The sequence below is a fragment of the Micromys minutus genome (genome assembly GCF_963924665.1).
Source record: "Micromys minutus genome assembly, chromosome: 12".
Lineage (NCBI taxonomy): Eukaryota > Metazoa > Chordata > Mammalia > Rodentia > Muridae > Micromys > Micromys minutus.
In genome coordinates this window covers 58,494,023-58,506,915 of record NC_137981.1, presented here as the reverse complement: position 1 = coordinate 58,506,915, position 12,893 = coordinate 58,494,023, and the positions used below count along the sequence as shown (strand labels likewise).

The 12,893-nt window shown below is 45.0% G+C and overlaps 1 protein-coding gene across 2 annotated transcripts in view; it reads right to left on the bottom strand.

Moving 5' to 3' along the window:
* Positions 1 to 5,907: 5,907 nt before the first annotated feature.
* SGCG (sarcoglycan gamma) overlaps positions 5,908 to 12,893 on the bottom strand; it is a 30,756-nt gene continuing 23,770 nt past the window's right edge. For both annotated transcript variants that reach the window (XM_080926609.1, XM_080926610.1), the window contains 2 exons: positions 9,896 to 10,019; positions 5,908 to 6,603 (listed from right to left, as the gene is read on the bottom strand). In XM_080926609.1, coding sequence (XP_080782735.1) covers positions 6,430 to 6,603; positions 9,896 to 10,019 — 298 coding nt within the window. In that variant the 3' untranslated portion in view covers positions 5,908 to 6,429. The remainder of the gene's footprint in view (positions 6,604 to 9,895; positions 10,020 to 12,893) is intronic.

Genomic DNA, 12,893 nt, shown 5'->3' with positions numbered 1-12,893 from the left:
AGCTTGCTTCACCTCTGAAGGAAGCAGAATTAGTTGATATAACTTTTGGGATGGGCTTAAAAATAGCTGCCATATCTGTCACCTCTTGACAGTCCCAGTGTCTCAGGACAGCAGGTGCTTGGTGCAGGTTCACATCTGAGCCCTAACCTCCAGGAGACGTTTTATCCCTCAGGCACCAGACTTCCGAAGTTAAGTGACAGGGCTAACCATTTCCTCGTGGTGCTAGCCCACTCTACTTTACTTAAAATGTATGTGCTACTTTGGTGCACAGATTCAGAACTTACAACTTTCTCTCTCTGGCCTTGGTGATAGTCCATGTAGTTAACAAACCACAAACCGGTCTGCAGTCCCTTACCCAAAGCGTTGGATCCAGACGAGTGTCAGGTGTTCATGTCACTGCACTAATCCGAAAGCATGTTAGAGTTTTTTGTTTGTCGGGTTTGGTTTTTAGATATTTATTTTAAATTTATTTGTATAGGTGTCTCACTTACATGTATGTTTCTGTATGTGCATATGTGTGTGCAGTGCCCAAGGAGACCGGAAGAATCAGATCCCTCGGAACTGAAGTTACAGGTGGCTGTGGGCCATCATGTGGGTGCTGGGAAGTGAACTGGGGACTTCTAGAAGGGTTTCCAGGGCTCTTAACTGCTGAGCCATCTCTCGAGACCTGTGAGATCGTGAATGCTTTTAATGAAATATCTTCATGGGGTTTGACAACAACCTGCAATCCTCTGCAGTAAGCTTGTGAATATCCAAGTCACTTTGCCTACGAAACTTTCATAAGTAGCCTTGCAGAACTGAGGTCAGACTTCACTAATTTGACAACAGCAGCAACAGCAGCAGATACGTTTGAAGAACATGTTTGTTTTGTAGTTTTCAGATTTTTTTAGAGTTTGAAATTGAGAATAAAGAGTTTCTGTCCCCCTCCCAATAGTATGTTTTGCTCTCTTAAGCCTTTAAAAACCATACTTACTTTTAAAAAATGGTCATGAAAACTAGATGCCTGAAGCAGATGCTCCTGAGTAGCTCTCAGTTAAGATGGGCTTGAACTAATGCCTTCACTGGGGATGAAACAAGGCACCAAGGATGGGTGTCCTGCCTGAACCAGGCACGCCTGTGCACAGTGTAAGTGGTGTGGGGGACAAGGATGCCGAGTCCAAGAATTATTCCAGTGAAATGTTTACAACAGTGGGAAGCTGCTCACAGCTGTCTTGGGGACAGATGGCATTTGTTCCATCAATACTGCTGGTAAGCTGTGATCTATAAATGTCTGATACAAACCCCATAGTATTTATTAGCAAGAGATTTATCAGAGTGGTTTATAAGCTGTGGTTTAAATAGTCTAACAATGACTGTCTAGTGATAGAAAGGCCAGTGACCCAATATTTGTTCAGTCCATGAGACTAGGTACTTAGAAATCTGATGCTGGAGTCACAGGAAGTCCTGGAGAGCTGCCAGTTTTTAGTTCACATTGGAATACCAAAGAAGTGGGTTTACACCAGCAAAGGGGTGGGTCAGGATAGATGAGAGCCCAGAGAATGAGGGTAACCAGGAAAAGGCACAAGCTTCCTTCTGTGTCCGTGTATGTGGGTTGCCACCAGAAAATGTGGCCCAGATTTAGGGTAGGTCTTCTACCTCAGTAACCCAGCCAATAAAAATCCCCCACAGGTATGCCCAGCTATCTGGGCCTTAGATACTTCCAACTGTAGTTGACTTGACAACCAAGATTAGCCATCACACAGACCCCCTGAGCACACTGAAGGTGTCCCCTGTGCTAAGTCTGGGGATATGGTGAGGGCGTGACGGCCTGGCTGTCTCAGACCAAAGCCTGGTATGACTTACTTAGCAACTTAATAAAACTAGTCTGCATATGATCTAAAGCCAAATTAGTTAACTTTTATTCAAAGATCATAAGTGTAAATAGGGTGATAAGTGATAAAATAAGTGATAAAAAGGTGTTCAGGAAATACCCTTTCCTTCCTGCTCCAAATATAGAGACAGCCTCTAAGAAGCCAGAAATAAAGTGCGACTACTCTGTAAACAATGTGCTTCTCAAACATGGAGGTCACACTATTTAAAATGTTGGCTTATACTTGATGCAAAGTTCATTGGTGTACCAAGCTATGAGTGTAGATAGTGAGATTTGAAACACCTTTGGCGTGGCGGAAGTCAGTCTAGACCCACGGCCATTTGAAATCAGGGAAGGGACACAGCCACACAAAGCAGATGCTACTGAGAACTGCGAAGAGTTCTCCCTCATGAACAATTCAGGCCTCCATCATCTGGGAGCTCTTGGGTTTATCTTCCAAGCTCCCACAACAGCTCACTACGCTCTAAACACTCAATGACTTTTCTAGCCCCAAGTTCTAAAACCCTTCCACAATCCTCCCCAAACACTTGGTCTGGTCTGTCATAGAAATAGCCCACTCCCTGTACCAATTTCTGGCTCAGTTTCTTATGCTTATTTTAGCTTACATGCCCTGGTCACAATCTATTGTGACAGGAAGTCAGGACAGGAACTCAAGGCAGGAACATGGAGGTAAGAACTGAAGCCGAAGCCAGGGAGGAGTGCTGCTTACTAGCTTGCTCTCCATGGCTTGCTCAGAGTTCTTTCTTACATAACTAGGACCACCTGAAAGGGGATGACAACACCCACAATGGGCTTGTCCTTCCCACAGAAACCACTAATTTAAAATAAATGCCCTACGAGCCAATGTTTTTGAGATTATAGTTACATCATTGTCCCCCATCCCTTTCCTTCCTGCAAACCCTCACATATACCCCACCTTGCTCTTTCTTAAATTCACGTTTTCTTCTAGACTCACACCAAACTCCCTGATCTCTGGCTCCTTCTGGCCCCTCCACCCCCTGCCAATTATGGAAGGATTTTCTCAAGTGTGATTCTTCTAAGACAAGGCTATCTTGTGTGAAGTTGGAAAAAAAAAAAAACTAGGACCGAGTATTTGTCTTTATAAGTTTTGTCAGGTATGTTCTAGGTATATTCTTGAATGTGAGAAAAATTTAAATTACATATATCTAACATGTATCTATAACTTTATATTAGGGAGCATCTATTGGTTCTACCAAAGGATAAATTACTTACCACTCTGGACAATGTATTGTACATACAGGATCTTCCAAGGTGAGTTTAGAAAGCCAAGGAGCACAGAAAGTTGAACATTTTATTCATACCTTCTGTTTGTGTGTGTGTGTGTGTGTGTGTGTGTGTGTGTGTGTGTATACATATGCCTGTAGAGATTTTAAAAAATACCCCAAGGATTTTAATGTCAGGAATCTTCCTTGATTGCTCTCCTGCTGTATTCTTTGAGGCAGGGTCTCAGGCAAACCAAGAGCTCCTGGTTGGCTGGCTTCACTAGCCAGCTTGCTCTGGGCATTCCACCTCTGCCTTCCAAGGCTGATACATGTGGACAGCTACACCCACCTGTCGTTTAGAGTCTTGGGATTGACTCTAGTCCTCTGAGCCACTTCTCCAGGTCCTGTCTTCCACGGTCACGTCCCCAGATCCCATCTTCCACTCCAGTTCTCTCTCTTTGACCTTACTTTACCGCTGGAGCCTTTGTGGGCTTGTGTGAGAACAAAGCATATCTAAGTGATCCTGTGTTAGGTCATGGGGACATGCCATTGGTAAGGCAGAATCATGGGACAATGGATAGTAACAAACTGGCCAATGACCTTGACAAGAGACATATCAGAAATCGGAGATTTAAAAAAAGAATCAAAATTTACCAAATGAAGAATGCCCACCCCTGTGATCCAAGAACACTGTGCGCATAGGTGTTTGTTCTCAACTGCCTAGGAAACACCGGGTTTTTATTTTGCTGTTTTCTGTGTGGTGTGTGCAAGCACTTCAAGGGGGTTTGGAAAGAACATTAGATAAGTGCCTTGTTAAAGCTGATTAGAAAGGGTTCACTCTTTCTCCGGGCTGTGAGGTGAGAAGGCGCATTGGCCTTGTTAGTGCCTTCCCGTCCTGAGACCAGCTCACCCCCTCGGGCAGTGAAGAGTTCAGGCAGTTTTGGGTTTCTTTCTATGTTCTCTTAGTGGCTAAGGAAGCCTGGAAATTTGCCGAGATTGTTGCTCTTAGACATTAATCTTGTGAACCCTGGAGAGCTTGCAGACGTCACTGTTTCCTTGCTATGGTATTGATCCTGGTCTGTTTCTGATAAAGCTATAAAAAGTCTGATTGTTCTCAACAAAGTTGTCACAGCCTCAGTCTTGCTGAGGTGTCATTGCTCACAGCCCCAGGTGACCTCACACAGGACAGCTGCTCTAACTCTGTCTGAGATTCTCTAAAATGGTTCAAGCAACTTCTGTCACCTTTTTTTTTCTTAAACGATGGGCATTTTAAAACAGATCTTTAAACTTTTAAAATTGTGTGTATTCAGTTGTGTCTGTGTGTGGGAGATGAGCATGGGAACCAAACTGAGCCATATTCAAGAGGAGTTGTGTACACTTAACCACTGAACCATTTTCCAAGCTGTATGCTGGGCATTTTCATTGTGAGTGAATGGCCTTTATAGAGACCCAGGAATGTGCTGTGTTTTCATTTTTACCAACGTACACAACAGGCACTGCATGCACTCACAATGCATACATTCATACTGCATGCATTCACACACCGCATGCATTCACACACCACATACATTCACACATTGCATACATTCACACACTGCATGCACTCACACACCACATACATTCACACACTGCATACATTCACACACCACATACATTCACACACCACATACATTCACACACCACATACATTCACACACTGCATACATTCACACACTGCATTCACACACTGCATACATTCACACACTGCATGCACTCACACACCGCATACATTCACACACCACATACATTCACACACTGCATACATTCACACACTGCATTCACACACTGCATACATTCACACACCGCATACATTCACACACCACATACATTCACACACTGCATGCATTCACACACCGCATACATTCACACACCACATACATTCACACACTGCATACATTCACACACTGCATTCACACACTGCATACATTCACACACTGCATGCACTCACACACCACATACATTCACACACCGCATACATTCACACACCACATACATTCACACACTGCATGCACTCACACACCACATACATTCACACACCGCATACATTCACACACCACATACATTCACACACTGCATGCATTCACACACCACATACATTCACACACCACATACATTCACACACCCCATACATTCACACACCACATACATTCACACACTGCATACATTCACACACCGCATACATTCACACACCACATACATTCACACACCACATACATTCACACACCACATACATTCACACACCACATACATTCACACACCGCATGCACTCACACTGCATGCACTCACACTGCAAGCATTCACACACCACATACATTCACACACTGCATGCACTCACACTGCATGCACTCACACTACATGCATTCACATGCTTCATGCATTCACACACTGCAAGCATAACTGCTTCTGTGCAGCTGCACCCAGCCTCCCCTGTTTGTGGAAGGCAGACTGGGGCTGGCAGGCAGAGGCTCACCACTTCCTTTCATGCTGAGAGATGAAGGCCCTGGAGCACCAGCTAAATATGTCAAATTAGGATCATGTATGTATGCACACAGCTGCTGTGGTTGGTGTTTCGTCTGGAGTGAGTATATCAGAGCTCTCCAAGGAAAAATGGCCACACCAATTTAGGGTCACATTTTTAGCTAATCTTAGTTACCTGGGACCCTGGGCCTCAAGACTGGCTAGTCTGAGGCTGTGTGACCAATAATTTGAGGAAAACTAAAACCTACCCAGAAAAGTTGTGAGCACCAAAAGAAAAGTAAGACCTCCAAACCTTGGTCTGGAAAAGTGTGGTTTTATTGCTCATAAGTATGTATGTAAAAAGTATGACTAGATCTGTGTAACTTCTTTTCTTCACTACATACTGAAAATCCTTAAACTCCCTGCAAACCCTGGCAATCTGATCTCTTGGTGAAATCTGACACATTGCACTTGAGGTTCAATCTAAAGGAAGGGGTGCGCACAGTTGGGGCATTTTAGAATCCGCCAGCCAGACATAGTTTGGGAGGAGACAGGTGTCTGCCTGTGAGTGCTGTATAAACTGTTTCCAGATGGCGGCTCATTGGGAGAGATCTGGAAGGGGCTGGAAAGATGGATACGGTGAATACGTGCTCAACATTTCTTGGTGTCATTCTAAAACCAGGTCGTTTCTGCCCAACAGTTCCATGGGCACGCTCCCCCACACGCTTCTACGTGTGTTAGCAGTGAGTCCTCCAGATCCAATCCAGCCGGACACGAAGGCTGAGGCCACAGCTGTCTTCTCACTGCGACATCATGGGTGTGCTGATGAAGAGGCAGTGGTCAGAGGCAGACGTGGCTGTGTTCCTCGCAGGTGGTGGCCTCCCCAGCCATCGATAGGTACAGCGTCCCATCAGGACAGGCACAGACCTCATAGAGCCCATTCGAGCTGCCAGGGGGACCCTGAGTCCCCTGCTTCAGCTTGGCCAGGCCCACGGTTTCAGCATCGAGCACCAGCTGTTGGGGAGAAAGTGAGACATGAGGAAGGAAGTACAAACCACGCCAAGGGAAAGTCACATTCCAAGACAGGTAGTTTCCTCCCACCGAAAATGAGCCGAGCCGGGCACCTGCCTGTGCCTGCATCCTAGCAGAATGGCTTGTCACTTGTAACTTGGTCGGGCTGAGCATCCTTTTCCAGTGTGGAGAGAGGCCACATTTTCCTTTACCCCCTAGCTGGAAAAACTGGTCCACCATTTTGCAATTAGTTCAATAAAATAGATAGCTTTTTAGTTTCTATTGCATATATACATTAGTGCCTTTTGAAGTTACTTGGAAAAACTGACAGAATTGTCTGCTAATCCATACTTGTGATCCATGTTAAATTTGTGTTAAATTATTTCCTCCTCTTCAGGATAACATGCAATCCATAGACACAGGTTCATTTTTATTTTTACCTGTGGATCTCAGACTTTCTCTTGATTTAATTTGTGATTTTTTTTAGGAGAGACAATGGAATTCACAAGTAGCTGTTAACTATTTCTCTAAACTCTCGAAATGGTTTGAAACCCTCTGTCTTCTCTTAACTATTGAACGGACTAGACCTGAAGACTAAAGCAAGCACCATGGGAACCACCTGGTCTAACTAAGTAGGAACGTTAGCAAGAGGCCACTGATGAGGCAGGGGGACCGTTCTGCTAAGGATTCGGAACAGCCACCTTGAGCAGACTGCCCCTTCCTCCCCAGACCCACTGGCTGAAAGGAAATGGATACTTAGCAGGCTGGCATAGTATCTCCACTGTCTACCAGCATAGAGCCATCTTCCATCCCTTTAGCGCTTAGTCAGAAACTCCATCTCCTAATGAGAACTGCAGTGGGCCCGACAGCTTACTCCATGCGGCCTTGCACAGGCAGAGGCAGTCCAGTGGGCACCGTGCAGTGCCAACTCAGCCTCCCTGCCGTTCCTGTTCTGTGGCTCAGAGGTAAACTGTGTCCACCACAGCCCACGGTGCTTCGTTCCTCACCACGTTAGGCAGGAGTCTAGACATCTGTCTCCCCACCCCTGCTTCGTTCAGCTCCTAGTCCTGGAAAATGGCAACCGGGATTCCAGGTCCCATTGTGGGCTGTATGCGACAACATTGCACGATTTCACAGATGGAAACATGGCCATTTAAAAACTGAAGCTTTGTGCAGCACGTGATAATACTGCATCTCAATAGTAAGATTACAAACCCTTTGACCTCCATCTTTGACCTTGCCTGCCATCTCTGGCTCTCATAAGTTCCTTAAGTTTCAGTTCATAGATGATGGTCACGTCTTCCCTTGTAAACTGTCCTATAGCTTCTGTCCACATACTTGGAGTGACTTCGCACAGATCTTTAGGACACGACAGTGCATCCTAACTACATTTTCCTCTATGTTAAATGAACGTCAATTCAAAATGTCGCACTAGTGTCTCAAGACGTGCTTAAGCAAACATTTCCCCCATTTGTGTAATGAGACAGGCACAGAGAGCTGGCCAGCCTTCCAGAATTCACAGATATATTTATAGTATGGGCTGATGAACCACAGGGGCCAGGCTTCCTGATTTGCAACTTCCCTGGGCTCTGCTCACCCTGCACAGGGCTTTACAAGTAGTTTCTGCTGACTGTACCTGGTGGAAGCCTGGGGCTTAGCTGGGGAGGAAGTGTGTAACCACACATCTCCACTGTGCTAGTGACTTAGGACCATGCTTGCCACGCACACACAGGTGAAGTGGAAACTTAAGGGGTCTTTGGAAAGACAGTTGTGTTGGATGGTGTTTTGCTGGGGCAAACATGTGAAGGGGTGTTTTCCTGAGGTGGACACGGGTGAAATGGGAAGGCAGACTTGTGAAGGAACGTGTCACTGAAGCAGACACAGGAGAGAGGATGTTCTGCTTAAGAGAACAAAGTGAAAGGACACGTGATGAAGGATTCTTTGCTAACAACTCACGTGTATTGGTTCATCTTACATTGTGTAGTTGAGCTGCATTCGTTGGGACTCTGTGGGCCCCGGCTGATCGTATGCATGTGCTGAGGCTAGACACGTGCTAACTGAGGTAAGGTAGGTGGGGAGGACGGGCGGTGTTCGGGTATAAACAGGACTCAGCCGTGCGGGAGACGAAGCTTGGCTGGTACAGCTAGCTGTGGGTCTCGAGCCTTGCTGATCTTCACTTTCCTGAGAAAGGCACAGTGGAAAACTCCCGGCATTTCTCCTGGTCCCGCCTACTGACTGGAGCCGAGGCTGAGGCCTGGGTATCTCTGCTAGATCCCGTCACGGCTACTGATTCCTGTTTGCTATCCTGACTACTGCAATGGGCGGCTGGTGTATCCATGAAGTGTTTACGAGTGGATCGAGCTAACGCTGCTGCCCTGTGGCCTGAACTGCCAATTTCCACACAACACAGACAGGATTTGCTCCAAAGAACCTTTCTGAACAGGTCTACTTCCCCCGTCCTTTCTTCTCCACCACCTTTGGTGAGTGTTGGGCAAAAAGGAAGGTTAAAAGCATTTAATCGTTAAAAATAGAATTTGAAAACAAATTAAAGTTACACACAGGGAGCAGTAGCGTAAGTGTGCAGAGCTACATCCAGACTCCAAGACGACGTTATGACGGAGCTTATTATGATGAGCATTATTATGTGACCCAATGCCTTGTTTGAACGTACACACAAGGTCCCGATCCGTGCCATGTGCAATTGCACAAATCAGCTAAGACTCCAGGCTGTGCACTTATTCATTGTAGACAGCCTGGAATGTCTGCTTTCCCACTGTTGATGCCAATTTTTCGGCTCCTATTAATAAGGTTCTGCAAATCATGGTGTAGGGTGTATCTGTTATACATCTTTCCGGATTCCAGCCCCAGATAGGAACCTTACTGCAGTTAACCTTTGGGGAAAAATTCACTTTTCCTTGTTCATGCTATTTTACACTAAATTCTGTGCGAGCAAACACAGTGCTCTGGACAACAAACAACAGAGGACAGCTGTCATTTACCAACAACCCCTGTGATGCCCACGCAGGGAGACACCCAGCCACTAGAAAATGCAAAAACTGACGTTGTCGTCTGTGCTTTTTCACTGAATCAGGAGTGTCTTGGTGATGTGGATGCCAGTGCAGGAGAGAGGCCACCAGGGAATGAATATAACCGCCATGGCCTCCTCCTCCACACACTGGGTGAGGCCTTTTATCATGGCTCACTACAAACCAGAGGCAGGTCAGCTCACATCACGGTGGGGACGGCACGCAGTGGCCTCCTCCGAGTCCAACAGGAGCTCCATCATAGAACTCACCGGTCCTTCACGACTCTGCAAGATGATGTCCATCTGAGAAAGGGCCTTCAGTTTCCCAGCGTGAGCTTCAATGTGAACGCCCCTTGGGGCATCCATGCAGAGACTCCGAGTTGGGGATTCCAACCTGAATGAGAAAAACATATTTTTAAGGCACCTTTACTTTTGGGACTTGAAGCCAGGGTCGTGGAGGGGGGAGCGTACTTTGCAAAAGTCAACAAAATGGGGGCTGGATAAATGGTTCAGCGGTTAGGAGCACGGGCTGCTCTTCCAGGGGACCCAGGTTCAATTCCTGGCACCCACATGTGGCTCACAGTCCTCTGTATCTGAAGTTCTAGGGGATCCAATGCCCTCTTCTGGCCTCCACAGTCACAGCATGCCTGTGGTTCAGACACAAACATGCAGTGAACACTCATACACATAAAATAAAAATAAATCGTAAAAAAATAATAGCCAGGTATGTCAGCATTTTGGAGGGTAATGCTAGAGGATAAGTTTGAGGCCAGCCTGGGCTACATAGGAAGACCCTGGGTTTTTTGTTTGTTTGTTTTTAGCAAATTAAACATGTTGGTAAAATTAAATAAGTATTTCTGAAGACACTAAAAAGGAGAAAAAATGTAAAAGCAAGATTGATTCAAAATGGGATCTCGGATGGAAGAGCTTTCTAAACTTTATATTTGTAAAGAGATGTATTGATTTGGACTTGGTTAGAAAGTAACTTTCTTCATGCATATGAAAACACCCAGCACAATCACTAAGAGTAGAATCCTGGGATGGAATATGGGTGGAGAACAAGAAAAGGCCAGAAAACCCAACAAAGGGTGAAAAAGACAGAAGAACCAGCACAGAAAATAAAACACAGGGGGCTGATGGAGTTCCAGCAATGAGTGTCAGCCATCGCAGCAAGAACAGGAAGTTCCCCTAGATTCACCCATTAAGTGAAAATCTCAGACTCATGAATATTCCTGCGATGACTGGTCTCAACTGTCAACCTGAGATCCGGTCATCTGGGAGGCAGGACTCTGAGCATGCCTGTGGAATTATCCTGATTAGGTTAGTTCAGATGAGACCTACTTACTAGTCACAACCATTCCCTGATAGGATGGTTTGAATATGTTTGGCCCAAGAAGTGGCATTGTTAGAAGGTGTGGCCTTGTTGGGATGGGTGTGGCCTTGTTGGGATGGATGTGGCCTTGGAGTGGGTGTGCCCTTGTTGAGATGGGTGTGGTCTTATTGGAGGAAGTGTGTCACTGTGGGTGTGGGCTTTGAGGCTTGTATGCTCAAGCATCACTCAGTGCAGAAGAGACCCTCTCCTAGCTGCCTGTCGAAGTCTTCTGGCTGCCCTCACAGATCAGGATGTAGAACTCTCAGCTCCTCCACTACCAGGCCTGCCTGCACCAGTGCCATACTTCCTGCCATGACAACAATGGACTGAACTCTGAAACTGTAAACCAGCCCTAGTTAAATGTTGTCTTTTATAAGAGTTGTCTTGGCCATGGTGTCTCTTCACAGCAATGTAAACCCTAAGATACCTCGGTTGTATCCTAGGCAACCAGGATTAAGTAAGCTGGGCATAGGCATTCATCCCTCTCCACATCCCAGTGGTGGGTAGGTGTAATCAGACCAACTGCTTCAGGCATCTGTGGCCCTGACTTCCCAGACTATGAGCTTAAATAAGCCTTTTCTTGATTTTGTCAGGATATGTGATCATAGAAACAAGACAAGAAACTAAGACAACTAAAATAACACCATGACTACATGGTGCCTTCCAGGTGATCCGCCGTGTCAAGATGAAGCTGGATAGCTCCTTTCCAGCCACCAGTAGGGACTAAAAGAGATAAACGAAACCATAATCTTTTCAGTCTCTCTTAAGATGATGATGTGTGTCAACATGTCTGAAAGCCCGTAAATGAAAAGGGTAAGAAGTCCAAGATTCAGTGTCCTGTTATTCTTCAAGTCATGCAACACAGATACCCACATATGGGTGTCAGGAGATCAGTATGGCGGTTCCTGAAAAGAGAGTGACCACATGACCCAGCTATGATACACCTCAGTATATACCTCTGCACACCACATGGATACTTGAACATCATGTTTCTTGCTACATTGTTCACAGGATACAAAATATGGATCCATCCCAGGTTCCAATTAACAGATGAATGAACAGAGAAAATGTGTTACGCATTTACACAGTGGAGCTGTGAAGAATGTAATTATTCAGCTGTAAAGAATGAGATTATGGCATTGATAGGAAGTGAAATAAAACTGGAGACCATCGTGTTAAGAGACTCAGAAAGGGGCTGGAGAGGTGGCTCAGAGGTTGAGAGCACTGGCTGTTCTTCCAGAGGTCCTGAGTTCAATTACCAGCAACCACATGGTGGCTCACAACCATCTGTAATGGGATCTGATGCCCTCTTCTGGTGTGTCTGAAGACAGCTACAGTGTACTCGTCGCTATATATATATAATAAATCTAAAAAAGAAATAATAATAAAACAAAACAAACTGAATAGAACAAAACAGATCAAAAAGAGCTAAAAGGGCACCATATACACATAGACACAGTGACACCTTGACTTTCTCAAAGTGATAGGCTGTAACCTAGAACTGTGAGCTAAATAAATCTTTTCTTCCTAAAGTTGCTTTTGTTGGGAAATGTTTATCACAGAAACAGAAAAAAAAAAAACTGAGCCAATAAGCGAACAATTTATATTTGATTATGAGACATAGTCTTAAAGATGGTAACATTCACTTTAAAGCAAATCACTAAAATTTCTATCATATTTCAAGATTTTTTAATAAATTATTTTTATAAGATATTGAATAATTTTGTGCCTTAAGAAACTATTCTTCACCCTCAGTGATGTAATTCTTTAGCGTTGATCTTCTTACCCTTTATAAAATTAATGAACAATATTATAATTCAATAATCATCACTATATATTTTTGTTACAAATGCCTCTAGATGGATAAAATGTTGAACTAGTATCAAAAGGTTGGTC